General features: G+C 25.6%; 8 protein-coding genes across 9 annotated transcripts; 5 read left to right on the plus strand and 3 right to left on the minus strand.

Moving 5' to 3' along the window:
• Positions 1–743: 743 nt before the first annotated feature.
• On the minus strand, positions 744–2114 carry OCT59_029433 (uncharacterized protein; the record flags this gene model as incomplete). Its single annotated transcript, XM_025310922.1, has 4 exons — positions 744–787; positions 879–926; positions 1043–1689; positions 1855–2114. 4 exons carry the CDS (start codon positions 2112–2114, stop codon positions 744–746), a joined length of 999 nt encoding a protein of 332 aa, XP_025176901.1.
• Positions 2115–3426: 1312 nt separating this feature from the next.
• Positions 3427–4850, plus strand: OCT59_029434 (uncharacterized protein; the record flags this gene model as incomplete). Its single annotated transcript, XM_025310923.1, has 7 exons — positions 3427–3585; positions 3703–3832; positions 3940–4042; positions 4120–4168; positions 4257–4373; positions 4463–4660; positions 4746–4850. The coding sequence occupies 7 exons, from the start codon at positions 3427–3429 to the stop codon at positions 4848–4850; spliced, it is 861 nt and encodes a 286-aa protein (XP_025176902.1).
• Positions 4851–5230: 380 nt separating this feature from the next.
• OCT59_029435 (uncharacterized protein) lies at positions 5231–6622 on the minus strand (the record flags this gene model as incomplete). Its single annotated transcript, XM_025330427.2, has 7 exons — positions 5231–5344; positions 5430–5624; positions 5708–5824; positions 5917–5965; positions 6046–6121; positions 6210–6366; positions 6476–6622. 7 exons carry the CDS (start codon positions 6620–6622, stop codon positions 5231–5233), a joined length of 855 nt encoding a protein of 284 aa, XP_025176903.1.
• A 1635-nt stretch (positions 6623–8257) lies between these two features.
• On the plus strand, positions 8258–8545 carry OCT59_029436 (uncharacterized protein; the record flags this gene model as incomplete). The annotated part of the gene is made up of 2 exons (XM_066143930.1): positions 8258–8435; positions 8487–8545. The coding sequence occupies 2 exons, from the start codon at positions 8258–8260 to the stop codon at positions 8543–8545; spliced, it is 237 nt and encodes a 78-aa protein (XP_065994693.1).
• A 3787-nt stretch (positions 8546–12332) lies between these two features.
• On the plus strand, positions 12333–14563 carry OCT59_029437 (uncharacterized protein; the record flags this gene model as incomplete). The annotated part of the gene is made up of 5 exons (XM_025310924.2): positions 12333–12509; positions 12723–12836; positions 12945–13427; positions 13501–13819; positions 13911–14563. 5 exons carry the CDS (start codon positions 12333–12335, stop codon positions 14561–14563), a joined length of 1746 nt encoding a protein of 581 aa, XP_025176905.2.
• A 2776-nt stretch (positions 14564–17339) lies between these two features.
• On the plus strand, positions 17340–18455 carry OCT59_029438 (uncharacterized protein; the record flags this gene model as incomplete). The annotated part of the gene is made up of 4 exons (XM_066143940.1): positions 17340–17468; positions 17541–17693; positions 17772–18099; positions 18226–18455. The coding sequence occupies 4 exons, from the start codon at positions 17340–17342 to the stop codon at positions 18453–18455; spliced, it is 840 nt and encodes a 279-aa protein (XP_065994694.1).
• A 652-nt stretch (positions 18456–19107) lies between these two features.
• On the minus strand, positions 19108–20652 carry OCT59_029439 (uncharacterized protein). Of its 2 annotated transcripts, XM_066143951.1 has the most exons (4): positions 20534–20645; positions 20288–20457; positions 19763–20183; positions 19108–19509 (listed from the first exon to the last, which is right to left on the minus strand). In XM_066143951.1, the coding sequence occupies exons 1-4, from the start codon at positions 20554–20556 to the stop codon at positions 19359–19361; spliced, it is 765 nt and encodes a 254-aa protein (XP_065994695.1). In that variant the 5' UTR covers positions 20557–20645; the 3' UTR covers positions 19108–19358. The 2 variants fall into 2 exon arrangements, with proteins under 2 accessions (XP_065994695.1, XP_025176907.1); XM_025318100.2 differs by lacking the exon at positions 19108–19509 and having other exon boundaries at positions 19605–20183; positions 20534–20652.
• A 2004-nt stretch (positions 20653–22656) lies between these two features.
• Positions 22657–24775, plus strand: OCT59_029440 (uncharacterized protein; the record flags this gene model as incomplete). Its single annotated transcript, XM_025309334.2, has 9 exons — positions 22657–22808; positions 22928–23037; positions 23106–23407; positions 23482–23580; positions 23660–23722; positions 23803–23905; positions 23973–24091; positions 24158–24415; positions 24485–24775. The coding sequence occupies 9 exons, from the start codon at positions 22657–22659 to the stop codon at positions 24773–24775; spliced, it is 1497 nt and encodes a 498-aa protein (XP_025176908.2).
• Positions 24776–25738: the final 963 nt, after the last annotated feature.

Here is a 25738-nt window from a genome sequence, read left to right on the forward strand (position 1 = left end):
TTTTTATTTATTTATAGACGCATGTGTTCCACAACAAAAAAAACTATGATGATCACAAGATTTCAGCTGACCGCCGATTTTATCAAAATCCAATAAAAATATACATAAAAATGCTATCCCGGAAATGCATCTCCGGACTCATCAAAACTACTTTTTAGAATCAAACTATATTGAAAAATTCTTTATTAACACCTTTTTTCTTTTTATATTCATACATATATAAAAAAAAACTGTATGTGAAGAAACTGCGCAGCTTATTACTTTTTTCAATTTTATCTATATAACCCAACATCACTTTTCATATTATTATTAAAATGTGCGTAAAAAAATGTGTGTTAAATCTGACGTCGAATAATCTTGATAACTTATATAATGGAATAATGTCTATACACGAGTGGTCACGTGACCAAATTTGAAATAGTTCCGATCTTTATACATATGTATATGTATTTTTCTCCTATAAAGATATTTGATATTTAAATAAAAAAAATCGTTTTGATTATTAGACATGCAGAATTTTTCATTTTTAACTAAAATTTCTTATCTATGGAATTTATAATAAATCATACCTTAAAAAAATAGAATGATCTTAACTAATCTTGTTATTTGACTTTTAACAAGATATTTAGCAAAGCCATTGTCCCAAATCCAACTTTATTTTGCGTGAATTAGTAATTGAAAAATTGCAAATAAAAGCGGTAAATTAAGAGACTCACCGTTAAAAACCAAAACAGAAATCAAGATTATGGTCCAATCATAACCCTTTTGAATGCATCTGGTTTTGTAGCTAAGGAATAATTGAAAATATTCCGAGTTAATGATAAAACATTTGATAAAGAGAAATTATTATAATAATATTTCCTAAACAATTATCGTACCATATTTTGAATAAGAAGTTTTATATGCCGTAATTTTTGCATAATTTGCTAAAATGAATTAATTAAAAAATTATTAATTTCTTTTTTCATTAAAAAATACACACACACATATATATACATATATATATTCTTTTTTTTCAATATAAGCAAAATCAATAATTTACTTTTGATAAATTTACTGTTAGCGTAAGGGTGATGCCTTTTTGGAAGTATAGAGGAAATATATTTTTTTGGACGATCAGGTTTTAAGAAATGCCAAAGAATATCTTCATATAATTCATCAGGAAATATTTTTCTGTAAGGGGAAACTTTTGTATCAAAATCCTCCAAAGACATATTAAAAAATCGGATTACAGGTAAAAATTTTGATAAAGTTTTTTTCAAATTATTAAAATCCTCATTTGTATATTCATTAAGATCGTCAGGTAAGTCTGCATGTTGCATAATTCCCCAAGTAAGTATATGATACCAAATATCTGATTCTTCCATTTGTAATTCATCTTTTTTAATTATATACAAAAGAATTGATTCATCCAAATGATAAAAATTAGGAGTCTCAAATAACATCCAGGGATTTTTACATATAGTTGATACACAACAATTTTGTAATTCTTTCCAAGATTCATGTTGAAACGCTGCATTTAACGTTTCTAACGGATGTTCTTTTATCCATGATGCTTGATTTATTGCAAGATATTTTTGAACATGATCAGAAAGTACCGGAAGAATTAATTCATCAGATGCTGACAAAAGCCCAAGTAAATGTTGAACATCTTTGTTATCCAATTTTAATTCACTGGAATATATGAACCTAAAAAAAAGATAAAAAAAAATTTTTTATTTTAAATTAAATCTTTTTTTATTTTTATTTTTTTATTTTATTTTTTTATTTCTTATTTTTTTTTTAAAAAAAAAAATAAATAAATAAATAAATAAATAAATAATAAAATTCTTCGTTTTTTCATTTGTTATTTACTTGAGAATATCTTCAAATATCGCTGGTGTAACATTTGGTTTAGACAAAACTATTTTATCACCCTTCTTTTTTCCCCACTGGGCTGAAAAAGCAGTGTGAAAGTATGGTGTTTGAGTTCGTAATATTAATGAGTGTACATTAAATGTTTTTATATCATCTCCACTTCCGACAGTAATAGATACATCACAAGAATCTTCTTCTTCAAGAAGTTTAGCATAATTTTTAGCTACACTTTGCCATAATTTTGCATTCAATCTCATTATGAAAAAATTTTTTTTTACAAAGGAAAAGAATTGCTTGGAAACAAAAAGAAAAAAATGAAAAAAAAATTTGTTACCATGTACAATAAACAAATCCAACCCATTTTACTAGTGTAATCAAGATAAGATCATGTTATGTGACACGACATAAGCCATGAACTTAATTTAACTATAAGAATAGTAAATAGTTTTTTTTTTTATATAGAAGAAATAAATAATAAACGATTCCAGTCGTACTAAAGAATTATAACCGTTTTTTTCCGACCTGAAATTTGATTTGTAATTCTTCACGTGTAATAAGTTCCGGACGGGTTCGGATCAACAATTCACGATCCTCAATAAATTACTATGAAAAATAGATAAGTCAATAACTAAATATATCCTTTACGCCCTATGTATAGAATAGGTTAATTTTCATCCTCTTATGAATTGAATATTTATGGATATATTAAAGAATCAATGTTCCATCGAAATTGGAAAATTCACTCGGGGACGGAAAAATATTTTTTATTTTTTTTACTAAAATTGGTAAAATCGTCAAAATCCGGTTGATATAAAAAAAAAAATTTTTTTTTTTTTAAAAAAAACCTTACGATTATTCTCTCTCCCATTTATGGCTGGTTTTTCCCGAGTAAATTATCATCCCTTAATAAATATCAACGATTGCAGTAAGAAAACAAAATCAATTTAATTTAGAAATTCTTAATCTTTTTATAAAGATGATTACAAATTATTTAGTCGAATCTTTACCGATATTTGGTTAACTTACGGGAATTTTCCAACGAATCTTTTTAGCAGTAAACATTTTTTTTATAAGGGGTTAGCCCTTTACCAATAATTTTTTATTTGTACGACTAAGTAAAGGAAATCCCAACATTGCACAAAATTCGCCACTCATGTCACACTCTCCGCATTTTATGGAGACGGAGAACTGGGAGTAGTAGTGAATTCTATTTGTCACCCATCCCTATTCATCACTATAAATTAATATGCAGTGTAACCCTTAGTGGAATGGCATGATTGATTGTATTCGCCCCCCCAAGGTACTCCCCAAGTAATTTATGTATGTGTCGATTAAATTCTAAATAAATACAACAAATTATTTATATTTTGTACTCAATTCTTTATAGACCTCGACCATTCCGCTCCATACCACTACTATAAAAATTTTCGTTAGTGGATTTTTTCTTCACCACCCAACTTGCAAATAGTTACATTTTTTAATAGAAAATTCGGCAATAAAAAATTTCAAGGATTTCCTGGCGAAGTTTTCCCGCCTGATCTCTCTCTCTTTTTCTTTTACCGGATCCAAATGCGAAAATTTGTGAATTCAGTTGTACGATGGCGCAGTAAGAATAAACAGAAAACAAAGCAATACATTGACGTTTTCACAAATATACCACATGAGATAATATTAATAATAATTGAATATTTGGATTATGATGCTCATGATGTTGCTGCTTTGTCTAGGGTAAGTGATCGAAAAAAAAAATATTTCAAAAGATGTTTTTTTTTATAATAAATATTATTGTATAAAAATATATATGTGTATATACATATACATATACATATTTTTTGATATAAATAGGTAAATAGAAAATTGAGATATCATACGAAAGATAATTTTTTATGGTATAAAATATGTTTAGAATATTTTCCTGCCGACTTACCTAATAAATTACAAACAAAAGATTGGATGAAAAAATTTAAAGAATTATGTAAGTATTATACGAACTTTATTTAACTTATTTAACTTATTTATAATTCAATTTCTTCAATTTGCTTTTTATTTTAACTTTTGATTTTAATTTTATTTTTTCGTTAGATTGGAACCGCCATAAAATTATATTCGCTGAAAAAATTGAATCAACTAAATTAATAACTTACGGATGGAGACCAAAATCTGGTCAATTCTCAGACATAAAAATGTAATCCTTGGTTTTTTTTTTTTGTCATTTTTTATCATTTAAAAGATTTTATTTTACAAATTTTAAATTTTTTTTAGTGACCGTAAACACCCCAATATAGTAAGGGCAATTCAAGAATCGTTTGATGTATGTTTTCTTTTTAATTTTTGTTAGAAATATAAAAAAAATGAATAGTGTGCTAATTATTATTATTGATTTTTTTTTATATATATAGATGGATATTAGGTTTGAATCTATTTCACCAGGAATTTATGAAATTTTATGGGAAATGAATATTTATAATTTACTGAGAGCTCAAAGATTTCAATTTATAACAAAAATTTTTCACAATGTAATAATTAATTATTATATATTTTACTATCATTTTTTACTTAAATCACAATTCTTCAATTCTAATCTCTTAATTTTGTTACATTGCAGAATTGTGATTTTACTACCATAAAAGAATATTCAGACACTCCATCACCGGAAGCTTTTAAAATAATATCTGATAGAGGATGGTTCACATATAGAATACCTAAAAGAATTACAATTGGACAAAATCAAATTATATCTGCCAAATTTATTGGACATGCTAAAATGTGTTGTAGTAATCCACAAGATTGGCCTGCCCCAATGGTTAGTATTGTTTTAATTAACGTTGAAGTTATTTTTAAGTTGTAACATGTTATATTTATCAATAATTTTTTTTTATATCTTTTAGGCATTATATTGTGTATATTTGAAAAGATATAAAAATAAAAATGAAACAAAATGTAAAAAAAGACGATATAAAAATCATTTTATCAATAGATTATTAAATAGATAATTATAAATTTTATAATATAGATTTTAAGTTCGAAAAATATAGAGGTTTTTAAAAATTTAAAAAAATATTACATTCTTTTAAGATTAGAGAGATTAAGAAAAAAGATTTTTTTCTAAAAAAAAAAAATAAAACTTTTAGGATATAAATTATTAAGTTAGATATAAGTTTAAGTTATATGCGTATTTACTTAATTATAGGTATTAAAAAAAAGAAAAGATTCTATCATTCTATCATAATAATCTATTTAACCCCGGCATTAACCAAATATTACCATTTATAAACAAATAATAAAAAAATAAATAAATAAATAAAATATACATGTTAAATAAAATTAAATTACAATATACTCTATAATTAATGTAAATACTCTATAAATTTTTTTAATAACTAAATATTTTAGTTAATCTTTTAATACTTTTTGACAATGTTTGATTATTTTTTGAAGAATCTAAGCCGTCATTTGTACATCTTTGTAAATGTACGCAATATAATTCCTATGATGCAAAAAAAAGAAGATAATAATTAATAAACAAATCTTTTCTTTATTAATTATAATTTTTACACAAAGTTCAAACTTACTAATGATTCAAACCATAAAGAACCTTCATTTTCTTCGAGTGTAGTATATCTTCTAAATTCAGTTTTAACATGTTGTTCATGTTCTATTACAATTTTATTTGGTACCTTAAAATTACACCATCCTTTATTTGACATTCCTTTAAATTCTTCAGGTTTTGGTTTATATGAATATGTTTTTAGAATTTTATTCCAATTCTGTAATACATTTTAAAAAAGGATTTAGTAAAAAGTAATGAAAATTTTGATAATTTTAAATAATTTAATGGAATTAAACTTACATGATCTACTATTTTAGTATTAAATTTAAAATTACAACCTTCGTGAATTTTACCAATTTTCATTTCCCAAATTAATTCATAGGTTCCTGGATAAATTGATACAAAAACTGCAAACAACTATTATATAAATAATAAAGTGGTTGAAATTAGCAAGGTTGATACAGAAATTTTGGATAGTTATTCCCACTCCCATGTAAAATCTTCTTTACCTCAAAGAACTTATAATTTGTCTTTATTGTTTTTGGATGATTTTTATCGCTATAAAAAATAATAAAAAAAATAAATATAAATGGAATTAAAAAAAAATTAAATTCGGTTGGTTAAAATATATTATTTACCTGGTTGATTCGTACCAACGATGTGGAATAGCAAAATTTTCTTTCTCAGTAAAAACATATGTATAATTTTTCCGATCTAAAATAATAATAATTAATAATAATAAAGGAAAAATTATAAAAACAAAAGTATTTAAATATTCTTTAAAAAATTATTGATATTTTACCAAATTCTTTCCAAATATCTAACCATTTATAATTATGTATAAGGGGAGTTCTCCTTTTATCTTTAACAATATTCATCATATTTACAGGATACTCTCGTAAACAAACTTCTAACCAAAGTAAATTATCCTGTGTATGATATCTCAACTTTTTATTTACCTAAAAATTTTAAAATTTTCAAAAAATTATTTTTCAAAAAAAAAAAAATATTTATAAAAACTTTTTAAAAAAAAAACTCTTTATTAAAAAAAAGTAATAAATTACGTACCATTGATAAATTTAATAATGAAATACCATCAAGAAAATTCATAATAATTAACATAATTTCATGAGGAATTTTCATAAAATTTTCCAATTTTTGAATTTTTTCATTTTCTTTACTGCGCCATGATTGTCTTTTAACGAATTTTTCCATGTCTTAAATTATTTAAAATGTAATCAAAATATTAAATTTCCGAATGGAAATTATTTTTATTTAAAATATGAAAATATTTAAAAAGAGTGTTTATAAGCAAAAAGATTGTTTGTTAAATAATTTAATAGAATCATTATATGCGTAAAATGGAGTACAAAATATAAACAAATTATCAAAAAATAAAATAAGCCACGATGAAAGAGCTCGCGTAACATAGTTTATTTGCAGTTCGGATCATCACTTTTGTAATATCGTGTCACAACTGTTGTTTGTTTAATGAGTTTTAGGTCTAGGAAAATTTCTGTACTTCATAAAATTCGGATATTAAATTTACCGGAATTAAACTTAAACTGATATTCCGATTTCGCGCAAATATATGTTCCAGAGTGAACGTATTTTGCGATTTGTTTTTAACAAAACGCATTAAATTTCAAGTAACGATTTCCAATAAAACGTCAATCCTTATGATTTCATCGTTATTATTGTCAGCGTTGGTCAAATCTAAAATCTAAAATGATTTAAATTCTGAAAAAAATGATTTGTATTTAAATAAATCATTTATCTACTTTTTAATCGCATTTACCGTTGATATAGCGCAAATACAAGAAAGTATTCTCATACTTATTAAGTATTAACACATGATTCGTAATTTGTTATAAACTTATAAATTCTATCATCGAAAATGAAATATATCCAAAATATATGTATGTTACAAAGTTATTTCAAGGGTCTGTTTCCGAACATTCTGTTTCCGTACTACATCGCCATTCACCATATATCGTTACATTTATGCTCATTTAGGCTCGTCTTTACATTGCCATTCTCGACGTAATCAATAACCGTAAACTTATAGGTTCCTGAAATCTAATTGATAATAAAAGTTAACAGTATAAAAGAATTTATTTAGATTTCGAAAAAGTGAATTGTTAAAACTCGATTCCATTTCATCGATACGTTCTAATGTCTCATAATAAAATTAATAAAAAATTTTAGGTTAGTTTAGACCTAATTTTGATCAAGACTACAACCACTTACTGGTTTCATCTCCATTCCCGAGTCATACAGAGTCACTTTAGAGGTTAGACTATATCACTCCAAAAAAATTAAAAGTTACCTTTAAAAAGTAAAATACACTGTAATTGTAAACAAAATTTATTTACTTCTAAAATAGGTTTGTTCGTTTAATAAATACTATTAATAAATATTACTTTGATGGTATACATCTGGGTAACAAGCAGAATTAGTACAGTATATTGATTTTGTATCATGTAATCATGTATCAATAATTATGTCATTGAAACCTGTATTGGATGTCCAATTCATGTAATTGGACATCGGATATCCAATCGGACAATTGAACGTATGTCCAAATCCAATTGGATAATGTCCACATTGCCCAAATCAAATAATAATTGAACAACTGGACATACATCCAATTGGATGCTCAACAAATGTCCAATTGAATAACACTATACGTGGGGGAGAATTAGGTTCAAGCCATATCGAAATATTACGGCACATAGACGGTCTTTTCAAGGATCGAAGGACTCGGAAGACCCCAACAAATAATGCTAATTCATCTTCGGAGGACGAAAATTTTTCGAAGCAACGGGTTCGAAGGTTCAGAAAACGGATATGGTGGAAGATTTTAACAAATTGAATGCGGTTTTTGGTGATAGAATTAAAGATATTAGTGGTAATGCAGAAAGTTCAAAAGGTAAAGAAGGTAAAAAAATTGAGACGGATAGTGATTTATTGAATGTAAATAAAAAACGTATTGCGCAAACTCAGGATGCTAGGGATGATAGTGATAGTGAGTAGTTTCAATAGAGTAGTCTTTTATACTGTAATAAACTTAATTTAGTTAATATTGACACGATGTATGTATTTACGTTGACATTGGGATTAATTACGTTTTGGTAATTATTCTAATACTAATAAAGAAAAAATATATATATATATATATTACGGTACATCAACATTACAACCGGGTGTAATACTGGCGTAATACTATTTTAATATGAATCTTTGAATAAAAATTTGGTGTAATAAATTTCACTATTACGCCGCCTAAATGCTGAATTATCTGGAATAATTACGCCCTATGTATAAGCCAACATTAATAGAAATAATAATTCAACGAAGACGCGAAATATATATTTATGTAGGTGATATTTGTGGGGGAGAAATATAGATTATAGAGCGAAAAAGAATTTTATCTCATTTTTAACCATTTTTGATTTTGATATTTATTACCCTATAAATATCATAATACTGATATTTCATGTGAAAGGTAATTTATCGTAAGGGGTATGCCCGTATTCGTGATGACCTTGTTTTCATACTATACAAATTATATGATTGTTTTCTTAAAAAATATAAGAACTATTAAAAAAGTATTTAATATTAAACCATCTAATGGATCTCTGAACATTAGAATCTATTTTACAGAAGTTAATAACTCAGATAGCCATTCTAAACGGGATTTCTGTAAGTAACATTTTTTAGAAATAATATTGATTTATTGAATCATTTTATCATTATCTTCAATTCATAAAAAAATTTAAAATTTTTTTATTAATAACTTAATTACACAATTCTTGGTTTGATAGTGAAAAAATCGCAAACTTCTCATTGACAAAAGACATTTTAAGCAAAGTTCGGCATAAAGGTAAGAAAATATTTTGTCTCTTATTAATAATGAAGCACCTTAATAATTTTTTTTTATATTATACTTCAGAATACTGAAACCGAAACGTACAATATGTACAATATGGTTACGTGAGACGATTTTACTATTTTGATAGACAAATTATCACTAAAAGCGAGAGTATTTCCTCTTTCATTGAAGCTATCATTATTAAAGGTTGATATTTTACACATTCTAAACAATGACAAAGCATAGTAAGTGTGCTATTCCCAATTCTCCGACTATACGAGGAAGAAGAAGAGCGTTCGTCTCACCTCCGTTATGTGCACATCTTACTATATAAGATCTTGCCGAATCTTGAGGAATTGGCTATGTACCTTCCTTATAATAAAGCATTTTACAATTCCCCAACTTTTTTCAATCGAAAATGATACCAACTAAATACAACTAGTAAGTACTACCAACTTTCTTTTCCTTATATGGTGTCTTTGTTGATGGCTTTAATTCTATATACTGTATTTAAATACTTTCAAAGGATAATGCTAATCACAAGATTCCCGTTTCAAGGGCCAGACTACATTTTGTCAAGAAATTGGGAAGCAAAATATGAACCAGCTAATGGGGAACTTTTATTTACGCCTATCAACTGACTTTTAAATTAATATGAATGAACTAAGTCAAAAAATATTACTATTGATACAACTGTCTCATGCGCTTAGTATATTTTTTCATATGATTGTGAACAAAATTATGGCAGTAAATTCATTTAATCCTACAGAAAGAGTTGGTTTACTGATTGTAAAATTGGAAAGTTTTAGAGGAATTACAATTGGATGCTACAAACTAAAATCCCTAAAAAAAGACTCTGGAAATCGATTTAAACTCTTGGTCTTAGTAGCACATTAAGGACAAAATTAATGATTTTTATAGATTCCAGTTATCAGATTGAAATTGCAAGAATTTTCACCAATTATAATGTATAGTATTCTCCTTTAGAAAGTCTTAGAAACATGATCAAGTATGCTTGATAAGAACAAATTTTATGAAATATTATTATTTTATACTTATGGTATACTTATGATAGTAAAAAGAAAACATCTTTTAATTGCTTGTATAAGTTGTATTTACTAGGGAAATGGTGACCGTTACGAAGTCCGGGGCTTATTACGTTGGAAACGATACAATAATATGAAAGGACAAACAAAGTTAAAAAGCAAGTCGATAGATATATTCAATTCATTTTATTTTGACTTAATTCGCATTTGTTATAAATTTGTACAAAAATAATTTATTTTGTTTCATATTTGTTATAAAATTTAGCAAAAATAATAAAAATTCTATCTATTTGGGTGCGTTAAAAAACCTTTGCATCAAAAATTTTAAAAATATAAAAAATGGAACAAAAAAATATTTATTTGATCGTAAAAGCTAAAAATATAACACTAAAGAGTCAAGAGCTATAATCCTTTGTTTGTAACGCAGACATATTTGCCAGCTAACTTTTTCGAACTTAAATTATTATATAACTAGTGTACTAAGTATATTTTTCACTATAATTATTTGTAGCAACCAATCTTGATATTGTCAACAAATAACTATATTTATAATAATAAATCAATGACAACGAAAATTACCAATTAAATTGAAACAATTTTTCTAATTGGTTACAGCTATTTGCAAAATAACGGACCACCTAATTCGATATTCGACTGTATGAAATTTTCATACGCAGCCATACGCAGTCATACACGCATATTACCATGCGCATGACTGCGTATGAAAAATTTCATAAAAATTAGGTGGTCCGTTATTTTCGCAAATAGCTGTAAAACTATAAATCGAAATAAATATTATTAATAATAACAAAATTTTCGTAAATATCATAAGAAAAATAAGATTTGAAATTTTCGGCGAAATGACTTTGGCAAAAAGTCAGGATACTTCGGTTATCTACCTTTCTTTGATTAATGGATTTGCTAAAATGGGCATAAAAGATAAAGTTTAAAATGATTCGATCTTTAAGAAAAAATACCACCAATAAGATATTTGAAAAAAAATGCGAGTAAATACAACATTCCAATGACTACAGTAATTATAAATTACGAAAATATTCCATATAAAACTCCTTTTCGTCTTAATTTTACTATATTTATTCCACAAAAATTGGATAAAAGTTTATTTTTAAATATGGGGAAATAGCAAAGCAATAACAATACTTTTACTAAAAGAATCATGTATGGTATGATTGATTTCACATGAAATTTATGGAATATATGGTAAACATACATGTACGGACTATAGCATACCGGTATAGAGCGATGCTGTACCAACAATCAAGAACAATTGGATTATTTTGTTTTCCCTTAAACGTTATTAATTATTATAACTTTCACATTTTGCTTTAACATCCCATTTTTATTCGCTTTTTATAAAAAAAAATATTTATAAATAATTAAAAATCAATAATATATAGTTTACATACCAGATACATGTCCGTATACGGACATTTTGTTTCTTTCGAAATAAATATAATGAAAAAATTATGTGTTCATCTCTATTTCGTCCATTTTTAACCCGGAAAAAATTCTTTTGTTTCCATATTCTCTTGCTCATTTAAATACTTTTTTAGAATGATTACTATTATTGACATCATATTTTGAACTATAAATAATTTTTAAATTATTTTATTAACTGAATATATAAAAAGTAAAATTATTTGGTACAATCTTAACTTTATTATCGGCTTTTAAAAATAGATCTTCATTGATGCCATAATTGATTCTAATTGTTTCTAATTATTTACAATCATTGCAAATTATTTCTTTTCCCTTTACATTTACATTTAAAGAAAGATCATCATAATTTACTAACCCTTTTGTTGTTCACAGGAATTTTTTCTCCTTTGCGCTTAAAATCAAAATCAAAATGTTTCAATTGGACCATCTCCGATAGTAAATTATTATAACAATGCATTCAATTACTTCAAACTCCGATAGTAAAATTATTATAAATATAAATTGATAATTTTTTTTCGAAAAAAAAAAATAAAAAAAAAAAATCATGGCCAAAGATTCGATTATTATAAACAACAATAATTTTAATAAAATTAAATCAGAAATACCATATGAAAAATTCTCACAAATTATAAAAGAAATAGAAAAATCATATGAAGAAATAGTAGAAATATATAAAAAAGCTGAACATAATAGAAGAATATGTGGTATAATGTTAGAAAGGGTATTAATAGCTAATATGATAATAAATAATTTAAAGATTTGTAAAGAAGAAAATTTAAATTTTTTTTTATCAGAAAAAAATTATATTAATTTAAATAGATTTTCTATTATTATAAGTAAAATATATAAATTATTATTAGAAATTTCTCAATTACAAAGTTTATATAAATATATTAAATATAATAATATAGAAAAAATTGTTAAAAATTTAAAGGATGATTTTGATTCTACTATTCAAATTTTAAATTTTCCTTTAAAAGTCAATTATAATTTAAATTCTGATGATGATGAGAAAAGGATTAAAGCTGATATTAATGATCTAAATGAGGTAACGTGTAATAAAGTTTAAATTGCCATAAACATGATTAACTTTAGTTAAATATGCATGAGAAATTGCCATTAATAACATCATCTAATACGTCATCATCATTTGTAGTATCTTCAATATATTGAAGGTGATTTAACCGATTCGGATAAAAATGTTTCCGATATAGTTATACATTTGAACGCACTTAATAATACTATTAATAGTAAATTATACGATCATGATGAATTTGATGAATTTCTTCCATATAATGATTTTGAAATATTGAATAATGATTTTTCAAGTACGAGAAAATGTAAAAGAATAAAAAATGGGGATAATGATTTTGTGGCATTTAAATTAGTAAATAACAAAAATGACATTATTAAACAAGTTAAAATTTTAAGTAAATTAGAGAAATGTCATAATATAATTAAATTTTATGGATTAATTATTGAAGATAATAATGTTGATAAATGGTATTTAGTAAATGAATGGGCGGAATATGGTAATTTACGTAATTATTATTTAGAATATGGTCCACTTGACGTTAATGTGAAATTAAAATTTGCTGTTGATATTGCCAGAGGATTGAATTTTTTAAAATCTATTGGGGTAATTATTTAATTTTATTAATTTCATTATATTTCGTTTCGTTAATTTTGTAATTCTCTAAATTATTATTTAGATGATTAATTGTATATCTATATATGCGGAGAATATTTTAATTACGGATCGTGAAACAGCAAAGATTGGAGGAAATTTTAATTCAATTGATTATTCAAATATGAATTTAGAAAGGAATTCCAAGTTAGAAAATTTAACTCAATATCTTGCTCCAGAATTATTAAATTCAAATTCACAAAGATATGAAACAAAGAGCATAATTTATAGTTTTGGTAAACTTCTTTGGGAAATTGCTGAAGAAAAATATCCTCAAAAAAGATATGAAACATTTTCTACAAATTCTTTTTTACCAAAAGAATATAAAGAAATTTCACAAAAAGGTAATAAATATATTTTTTACAATGTGCAATCACTTTTTAATCTAAATTTAAAAAAATACCAAACTTTCTTTGTTTTGTAAAATAAATTCAGCTACCAATGATGACCCTTATTTAAGACCTACGTTGGCAAAAATTTTTATAACGTTACATCGTCTTTATAAGAATGATGATAAAAAATTATCATCATCTACTTATGTATTAAAGAATGAAGTAAAAGAAAAAGGTATTATAAAAGAGTCAAAATTTTCAGATTTTAATTATATGACATTAGATATAGCAATGATACAACATAAACTTTCAGATGGAGATTGTAATCTTGCTTTTAAATGTTTTGAAACATATTCAAAATTAGGAGATATGAGAGCAAAATATTTTAAAGCATATTATATTCATAAAAAATATATTAAACTGGATATAGATGATACAAAAAGAGATCAATTAATAGCGAAATTATTTAAAGAAGTGGCAGATTTAGATGAATATCCTGAAGCTCAAATACGTTATGGTTATTGTTTATATAAAGGTATTGGAGTTAAAAAGAATTTAAAAGAAGCTTTAGAATATTATACAAAGGCTGCAGAAAATCATCAAATTAATGCTATGTATAATGCCGGTTTTTTATATTTTTCTGGTGATGCTGGTAAAAAAGATTTTAAATTAGGTGAAAGATATATGAAATTAGCAGCTTATCATCAATATAAACCAGCTATGGAATATTGTAAGAAACATAATATTCTATTATAATTATGTCTTAGTATTTTTTAAATAAATTATATTTAGCACAAATTAATACGTTTTTAAACAATTCCGATATTTGTGATACATAAAACAATGGCTTTCCTAAAAGATTGCCCCATTTTGCTAAATTTTGTAATTATTTAATCTTCTCTTTAGTCTTGTTTTTTTTTAAGGAAAACTAGCGTTAAAAAATGTTTCAAAATTAAGCAATGACGAACCAATCATGTTTAGGCAGTAATTTACGACATCATCGACATCGTCGGTAAGGTAAGTCCGGATCCGGGATTGATATATTCCGAGCTGAAGCAAAGTAATTAAACTATATCTGCTTAGTCTTGTATTAGAAATGCAATGAACATTACTTATGATACAAAAAGAGAAAAATAAAAATTGCCTATTATGGGGTTTACTTTAAATATAACAGATGAATTTAGTAACTACTATAAGATTAATAAGATTTTTAAATTAGATAATTGTTTAAAATGTTTCAAAGAACCCTGCATATATCATCATTGTATCAAGTCTGCATAATTGAGTGAAACAAACTATTAATTTTTTTTTACTTTATTCGTTTTTTTTTTTTGCTCAAAACTTAATTCAAAAGTGCGATATACATTACATTTAAAGTTCCAAGTCAATCCAAAATCTAAAACCAATTTCTTATGAAAATTTTAATATATTTTTATAATATTCACTATGTTCGAGTCGATGATTCTTAATAATCCAAAATTAAGACCTTATGATTGGTTTCTATTTTACCCGATTTACCGATAAAAAATTACCGTTGTTTTCATGTTCTAGATCACTTGCTTGTGTTTATTTTAATTATCTATTTTTGGTTAACAAACATTTTTTGCCAATAAAAAGTTTTTAGGCAATTGATATAATTTATTTTTGACAATACCATGGACATATTTTCGCGTTTTCCGGTGATTATTTATTTAGCATCAAAAATAATAGGGTTTAACTTATTATGGTATTTCACTAATTTGTAAGAGTATAACTAAGATTAAAATTCGGAGATGACCGAATAAATTCTTAATAATTTATTTGTACAAAGAAACAGAAACACGCCGGATAAATAAAAAGTAAAAACCAAATAAGCGATTTTATCAACCCAAAATTTGATATTTTTAGAATTATTTTGAGAAGGATGAAGATATAATAGAAGATAATAGAAGATTTAATAGAAGATATAATAGAAGAGAAGGATGAAGATATAATAATAGAAGATACGAATGAAAATAAAAATAAAGATGAAGTAAAGATAAAGATTTGAAATACGATTAATACGATTAATACCTTCTACTCACGGATATGTATGACTTTTAAAAGAACAGATGAACTACGAGAATACAAACATCGTCCCACTTTATTTATATGGATAGCATGTGTAATACTTCCATTTATAAATACTTCCATTTATACTATACTTTATAATTAAATTTCTATTCTTGTTTTTTAATTAGTGGTGTTTCCAACTGCAGATGCCAAAAAAAAAAATATATTGTACTTTTTTTTATATAATTTTACATAAAATGAGAATATAAATAATTTTATGTAATATAAAATATAATTATTGGTTAAAAGGTCACATTTCAATTATATAATATCTAAACTATTAGGACAATGTAAATCTCGTGAACAAATCCTACTACTATTATATAATATAAATATTATCGGCGATATTATCCCATCATTATTATTATTATTAGTAGTAAGTAGTTCAAATTTTCAATTTGTAATTTTGAAATATAAAAAAATTAAACAATTACTACAATGTAATAATTTACATCAATATTATCAGTATTACACACTTACACCAACCTAATTAATTCAGTATCACGCCATCATTTTTAAAAATTTCAAAATCTTTTGATCATCCGGATATTAAACTTATTAAAAATATATTAATATATATTAAAAAAATTTCATTTTTTTCGAAACGTTTAGAATTTTAGAATTTATTATTACCGCTGATCCAGGCTGTTGGGTCGGAATTTCCATAAATGTTGCGGGGAATTTATATTAGTGGATCTTCATGCATTATATGCATTATGCAATTAAACGCATAATTTTAATAAGGGTTCTCTAATTTTTTTTACAGTTAGTAATACAAACAACAAAATATTGCGTATTTGCTTTAAGTGGTAAAAACCAACATAAGTGGTGCTTTGGTGAATCCTTTTATTTTATTTTATTTTTTTTAAAAAAAAAAAAGATTTATTTATTTTAAACTTGAATCATTTATAATATTTATTATGTTTCGATTATGCAACATTAAATTCTCTTTATAAAGCACATTTTTTTTTCTTTTTTTATAAAATCGAACCAATTAAATTTTAAAATCAAACAATCAATTAAAATAATAAATTATATTGTTAGAAAAAAAAAATAAAATAAAATAAATAAACAAAAACTTAACTTTAAAATTCGCGTTATAAAAATGGATTTAAATAAACCTTTTTTTTTTTTTTTTTTGTTTTTTTTTGTTTTTTTGTAACAAGAAATTTTTTTAAATTAAATTAACTCGGTTTTTTTTTTTTTTTTTTGAAAGTTGATATTTCAAAAAAAAAAAAAAAAAAGGGTGCTTTGCTTTATATATATATATATAAGTTTTTGAAACTTTTTTTTTTTTTTTTTTTAAAAAAAAAAAAGGTTCATGTACGAAAGCACCATTATTCTCTTTCTTTTTTTTTTCTTAAAAAAATTTTATGCTGAGTTTTCTTTCTTATAAGGACTTCTTTATACCAATAATAATATTATAATAATAATAATAATAATGTCAACCACTACCACGGTTTCTCGTTTACCTTCACGTCTTCCCAAATCAGGCAAGACTGTAAATGGAACCCCAACTGGTCAACAACAAAAAACTCCCGCTACGTCTTCAAAATTACAAAAAATCTCGGTAAAAACAAAATTAAAATCTTCATCAACTGGTATAAATAAAAGTCCTGAAACTCCCACGTCCACCACGCAGTTACCATCACCAAAGTCAACCTCAACTAGTAACTCTCCTATTGCAGCAACAACAACAACGACAACAACAACAACAACAACAACAACAAAATCGACTACAAAATTACGACCTCCTATCAAGACAAGTATCGATGCCACGAATAAATCTTCGCTGGTAAGAAGTATGCTACCTTCCCCAAAATCCAGTGTTTCTCCTTCATCGAATATAAATGATCCTAAAAGTCCTACAAAGAAAATTTTAGCACCACAGACTGCAAAACAAACTTCTTTAACGAAACGAAAAATTGAAGATACTTCTGGTCGTACTGTACGTGCTGCATCTTCTCCAAATATTAAAAAATCAACAACTCAACCTCCTAAATCTATCGCCACAAAAAACACGCCTCGTAAAAAACCAACAACAGTACAAGAGCAATCTCGAATTTCTACAAAGAAACCTCTTAATTCTACTACTCCAACTCGTAAAAATGAAAGTATGAAATTAATCGCTGAACTTAAAGAGCTCCGAGCCGAAAATAAAAAATTACAGGCTGAGAATAAAGAGCTTATGCAAGAAAAAGGTTTGTTAACAGCCGATGTTTGCCAAATGGAACATCGTCTAGCATGTGAAGAATCACGTGTTTTAGAGTTGGAGGTGGATGTTGCCGATTTACGTTGTTTATTAAATGGAAAACATCATCAAATAGATCGTAACAACGACCATTATCGAAGCGAATTAAACATCGCTAATAACTTAATTATGGAACAAGCTGTTACGATGTCCGACCAACAATCCCTTATTGAAGAACTCATGTCCCAATTAGATGAACAAGAAAATATATGTCAAAATCTCCAGAATATTATCGATAATTTTAAAACAAAGCATAATATCCTAGATGATCTTAAGGATATTAACTTTGCCTTACAAATTTATTAAAACAACAAATACAAATCGGTCTACTAAATTCCATTTAATTTTGCATTACATGTTTTTTACTTCGACAGCGCGTCGGTGGACACACTAAATGTCTAAATCATTTACATTCCTTTCTTTTTCTTGCATTTATTGTTAATGCATTTAATGACTGTTCCTTTTCATTAAATTGATACTACTTGTACTTAATTATTACATTATTATTCTATTTTTTAACTTGTATCATTTGTGCGGTAGTATTAACTTGAAATATTATATTATTAATGAATTGAATTTGAGAAAATTTTTTTTTTCTTTTTACTAATTTTATGTGTAAGATCATTTTTAGCCGTAATTGTGTTATAGTCACTCATGATCAATTATAATTAAAATTAGTTCTTTAAATTCTTTAAATGTAAATAAATAAAATAAATTTTTTAAAAAAAACAACAAAACTTTTTGGGGAGGAGGTGATGAGTGCGTGATGTATGACACTATGTGACAAACATGCTCAGGTGATTAGGTGATAAATAAAATGTACCCCGTCCAAAAATTAGGTGTTGAGTATACTTCACCTTCACCACACTGGTTTCACTCAACAGGTTGTCGATCATTTAATAAAAAAAACTGGTCTATACTTAAATTTAATTCGTTCGTGAACATGTTACACAGGCTTAGTTGCAAAAAATTATTTTGCCATTTATTTGTGAAACAGTAAAAAATAACGCCAAGCATATAAAGAAAAGACGCCCCCCACAAATCCTTAGAAACTATTCTATATTAAGATGATAAATAATAATAATAATAAAAATAATAATAAAAATACTATTAATACACAATTTATACATAATTATATATATAAAATTAGCTTTTCTAAAAAAAAAAAAAAAAATTAATTATAAAATAAAAAAAATTTTTAAATCTTATTTAATCTTGTAATAAACCATCATTTCCACAACATAACCAATATTTCTTTGATTTCTTTTTCTTTTCGGTTGATCTAGTTGTGATTTGATTCGTTGTAGGATCACTTGATTCTTCCACTATTTCTTCTTTTTTCTCTTCGGTATTATTAATACTATAAAAAATTGAGGGGAAAAAGAATAATTGAGAGCAAATAAAATTATGAGAAAAATGAATTGAACTTTTTAAAAACTTTTACAGAAACTGTGATTTGAAGGGCAAAAAGAGTTTTATTTGTACAATTATTGAAATTAAATAATGCTAACTAATGTACAATAAAATCAATAATTTAAATATATCAATATATATACTAATGAATTGATGATATTAAACTATGTTAATCTATTTTTTGCTATAAGATTGCTTACGCTTTTTTTCCATTTACGTAGGCTGAAACAACTTCAGCGAAATCTTTTCCTTGAAGTCGTGCGGATTCCTTTTCTCTTTCTGAGATTGAGCGGGATGCATCAGATCCAGTTATTGTTCCGCTTCCCCATGGACCGCCTCCAATAACTTCGTCGGTTTGACCATAGTAAGGTATTCCGGTTTGAAGTGGAACATAAACCATACCATGATGAGCGAAATAAGTGACAGCAGTGAAAGCTGTAGTTTCTTGTCCACCATGTTGAGTGGATGTAGAGAAAAAGAGTCCAGCGAATTTTCTATTTAAAGCATTGGTGAACCATAATTGACCAGTACTATCCAAAAATGCTTTGAATTGAGCTGGCATAGTACCAAATCGAGTTGGAAATCCAAATAAGAACCCATCTGCTTCCGCAAGTTTAGCAGCTTTTTTATTTAAAATATATATGTTATTTTATATATATATATATATATATTATGAAATCCTAAAAAATTTAAAAAATAAATCAATTTGAATAATGTTCCTATACCTGTAATAATTGGAATATCTGGTTTAGGTGGGGCATGCATTTTATCCAAAATTTCTTGAGAGAGAGTCTCGGGAACTTGGTAAAGTTCAACTTGGACGCTTGGACTAACAGATTCAATACCTTTCTTGGCTTCTAAAGCCAATTGGTAGATATGGGTATAGGTGCTATAGCTATTATCGATGATAATAATTTAATTAGTTTTTAAATTTTTATCAATCGACAAAAAAAAAAATAATTGATACTAACATGACAATAAAGATTTTAACCATTTTTACGAGATTATTTTATCAAAAAAATATATATATATATATAATTTAATTTGTTTTTTTTTTTAATATATTTTATTCGTTATGAGAATGAATATTCAAGATCTTAACTCGTTTGAGTCCTTTATATACCTTTTTTCATCATAAAAAAAAAAATTTTTTTTTTTTCGTCCTAACGTCATGACATTACAAATGTTCAAAAATTACTAAGATCAACATTCTATTAGTAATTAGATTACAAATACGTTAGAATTTCTTTATAAATGGGCAGAATTATGTTCAATTTGGCCAACATTATATTATTATAATTTTGGTCAATTTTACTATAGTTATTCATATCATTCACAAGATCTACAAACAAATAATTACAAATCTTTGGCAAACCACGTGAAATTGTGAAATTTTTGATTAATAATCAAACCAAATTTTTTGATAAAATTTCTAATTTTAAATCATCCACTATATATATTGAGGATCTGCAACCATTTTTTTTTATCGATCGATCGAAAAAAGGAAATATAATAATGATAATAATATAATAATATAATAATATAAACGAATTCCAAATTATTCTGTTTATCATATATAATAATCATTTTTAATCCAATAATTATGTAATATTTCAAGCTTTTAATAGAAGAAAAAAACGTACGGAAAAATGAGACAAAAATTAGAATTCTATATTGGAATAAAATTTTTAAAATTTGTAAGCAAATGGGTCAAAATAAATTATAATGTTGAACAATTATTCTTTAGTATTATAACAAGTATATTACGATAAATCACAGTATATGAATAATCTTAAATTAATTAATTGGTCGTAAAGTATATAAGGAATTAAATTCTTAAATTTCGATTCGGTATTCAAAATAATCAAAATAATTCAGTAGGTTCTTATCGGGATCATTCGGATAAAATGATGACGGGGAATCCGGATATTCCATTTTCATCCAGGATTAACTTATGATAACTATTGGTTAAATTGTTGAATTTTTAATAAAAGTAATAATTTTATAAAATTATTTATATTAGTAAAGCCGGACCAATTTGATTTTCTATTTAACAAAATCCCCCCCTTCAAAAATTTCAATTTTAAATAGACACCAAAAAAAGCAAAATTTTATCAAAAATTTGGTTTCTTATTGATATTAAAAAAAATTTTTATATAACCCTCATATTTTCAAAATTTTAATAGTAAAAAATAATTTAAAAAATTTTTGTAAATTATTTTTGGCCCCACCCTTTTTTTTTTCAATAAAAATTCTTGTAATCCTATTGGCCTGGCCTAATCAATAAAATTACCAATCCATAAAATAGCTTTCATCGTTTTCTAATATAGATAAAATAACTTTCATAAATTTCCATCTATATCACTCTTTAGAAATAACTTATATAACGGATACGAAAATAAATTAGAGAACTTTCTAATCCGACATTTTTCTTACATTTCTTAGAAAATATTAATAAAGATAACCTGATAACTTTTCATCTGTTATTTCGACAAAAATTATTATTATTTATCATGCAGTTAGAACCGTGTATCAGAATTAATTTTACACTTCATTGATTTTTATTTATAGTGAACTTTCAGCACTAAAATAATGCATCGATTTTATTTATAGTGAACTTTTAAAAAAATCCTCAAAAATTCTCGCAACGAATGTCTTATCACGACCACGACCTTTTTAAAGCAACACTTTATTTAGTGCATTTTTTTCGAAATATTAATTTGATATAACCTGTTTTATCATTGTGATTATCGTTATATTACGGAATTTATCAATTTAATTGCCACTGATATAATAAAATTCTATTTTGTAATAGAACAATAAATAAGTAAAATAAAAGCTTAAAGCTTAAATAACAATGAATAGACTAAATAGACTAAATAGACTATATACTTTAGTATCAATGTGAAAAATTCTATAACAGATAAAAGAAAGTTTAATTATGGCAAAAGCTTATTAAAGTTTAAAGTGTTATATATATATACTGTATATGTTCGAATTATTATTATTATTTCATTTCTTTTCATAACCTTTCGATTAAAAGTTATTCGACCAATATTTACCCAACTAAATTTCAAAAATAAATATTTTAATAATGTATCAACAAGAAAATAAATCAATTTTTACTTTTCCGAGGAGTTCTTCATCTTCACAAGGAAGTGTTTTAAACGCGTCTAACGATATATCGTTTGGACATGCAGTAAATTCTCAACAAGGAAATGGAATAGGGCACTCTTACAGGGATAGGTATTAATTAATATACGCAATTTTATATTCATCAAAGTATCAAATAGCATTTTTTTCGTAAAATGTTATAAACATTGATAAATATAATTATCGCGTTTAAAAAAAAAATAATTTTGAAGATTTATTCCTGTCAGAAGTGAAGATATGATATCCGAATTCCAGAGACGTTCTGCATCTACAAAACAGCAAAATCGAAAGAGAAAATTATCTGAAGCTGATAATGATCAAGGTAAATAATTTATATTGATTTATTATTATACCTTTCATTAATTTAACAAAACTTTTTTCTCATTATAGAAAGTGACCGCCTTCGCAAAATAATTGTACAACGAATTATGTTCCCTACTCGTTCTATTAATGATGAGATTACTAAGAATATTGATGCCAGTTCGGTTTCTTCTACCGATAATATTTTAAATTTTCAAAAGTCGTTTAATCGACGACCTGGATTTATTGATACACCTTACAGAGAAACTTACGCTACAACCCCGTTCTCACATGATATTGAGAAATTGATGGTGGCACCACAAAAATCAAACAGAAAAATTAATCCACAACCATATCAAATGCTTGCTTTCTGCAATGATTTAACACTCAAGGTTAATTTTGCAATTGAGATTATATTATCAAGAACATATGTAAATATTAATTTAATTATGTTCAAATTATGTAGGATGATTTTTATTTGAACATTGTTGATTGGTCCTCGTTTGATACGTTAAGTTTGGGGCTAGATTGTAGCGTTTATTTATGGAATACCGGAACCTCAAAGGTTAGTATTACATAAGTCGGATTTCTTTTTTTATTTAAAATACACATAGATAATCGAATACATTAAATTGAATTTAAAGATGACGAAATTATGTGATTTGGGATTTCCATATACTATCTCATCAGTCAAATGGTTTCCTCAGGTTTACCTTAATTATGTATATATATATATATATTAATCATGAAGATTTATATTGAATTTTATTTTATTTTTTTTTAATAGAACTTTCAACTTGCTGTTGGAACGACAGAAGGAAAAGTTCAAATTTGGGACGCGCAAAAACTTATGAAAGTTCGTGACTTTGACGGACACAGATCACGTGTCGGTAAATAATCAAAAAATTTTAAAAAAATATTGAAAGTAGAATATTATTATAATTCATTATAATATAGGAACTCTTGAGTGGAATAAAAATATTTTAAGTACTGGTAGTGGAGATCGTATTATTTACCATAGGGATCAAAGGAGTCCTGATGACTACATTCAAGCTTTCACCGGACATAAATCCGAGGTATTAATCATTTTTTAATGAAAAAAATATACATTATGATTGATAATTTTCGATCTTACAACTTAGGTTTGCGGATTGAAATGGAATTTAGAAGGAGATCAATTAGCAAGTGGAGGTAATGCTAACGAGCTATTTTTGTGGGAAGGCATGAACCCCACTTCAGTTCGAAAACTAGAAGGTCACAAAGCTGCAATTCGTGCTATTTCATGGAGTCCTCATGCTCGTAACTTATTGGCTAGTGGGGGTGGCCATTTAGATCGTCAGATACGTTTCTGGAATACAGTTGATGGAAGGACTTTGGCGTGTTATAATGCCAAGTCTCAGGTTATTATAATTAAAGAAATTCTTATTAATTTACATTTGTATTTTACTAAATGATGAAATTATATTTAGGTTTGTAACTTACAATGGTCGTCAACGGTGAATGAAATAGTTTCAACACACGGGTGGTGGAAAAATGATGTTATGATTTGGAAATATCCATCAATGCAAAAAATTGCTACGTTAAAAGGCCATACTTATCGTGTTCTTTATTTTTCAATTTCACCAAATGGAGAAGACATAGTAACTGGAGCTGGTGGTGACGATAATACTTTAAGATTCTGGAAGATTTTTAATACTCCAAGTAAGAACAAAAAGACAGAAAACAAATGTTCATGGAAACTCGATGGTCTTATTCGTTAGGCAAATTATTTTATAGACGAGTGTATATATAATTTATTTACTATATTTGAGGTATAATAAGTAGTATTATAAAATAAAATTTATATTTTATAATTCGTGTCTTTGTATATACTGTATATGTATTGCATTTTATTTTCATTGTATAAAATCCGAATAATATCCTGTCATTTTAAATCGTTAACCATACTTTGTAGTATTTAGTGTTAATTGATAAATGGGCTTTTTGCAATAGAAAGGGGGGAAACTACCGGAAAAATTAAATTTATATTTATATACTAAAAATGCTCCAAATATTGTAAATTAGCATTAATTAAAAAAATTTTTTTTTTAGCAGTTTCCCTCCTTTCTATTGCAAAGAGTTTATATGGATGACTCAATAATAATGTAACGAAAAAAGTAGTCTCGGTCTTCTAATTCACAATAATCTTCTAATTCACAATAATAAAATTTCTGTTGTTTTATATACAGTAAATCCTTTACAAGAGGTTATTTATTTATATAACATCGATATTCCATTGTTTAATCACATAAAAATTCTTTAAGTTATTCAAAAAAAGCAAATAAGCTGAAAATATCACAGCAACTGAATGAATGTTTTTATTACATATCAAAAAAAATAAAATGAATATGTACAGTACATTAAAATTGATTTATACATTCGCATCCCTCTAGCAGTGGTAGTGATTAATATGGTGTAAACAGGGTTGTAAAATCTAAGCAAGCAACCAAGCAACTAAGCATGGTATCATTATACTTAACCAAGTGTTGGCATTGGCGGCCAGAATACAGTATAATAATCATAAGGTAAGAATTACTTGAAGAAACGTAAACAATTTGTTGAGAATAGAAACAGAACAGAATATTTGGATTATAATCTTAATATTGAGATTGAGTATATTTGGCATTAAATAATATAAAATTTTTTGTAAATGGGCATATTTTTTGGCTAGAAATATAAATTAT

The sequence above is a fragment of the Rhizophagus irregularis genome, chromosome 9 (assembly GCF_026210795.1).
Source record: "Rhizophagus irregularis chromosome 9, complete sequence".
In the NCBI taxonomy this organism is placed as follows: domain Eukaryota; kingdom Fungi; phylum Glomeromycota; class Glomeromycetes; order Glomerales; family Glomeraceae; genus Rhizophagus; species Rhizophagus irregularis.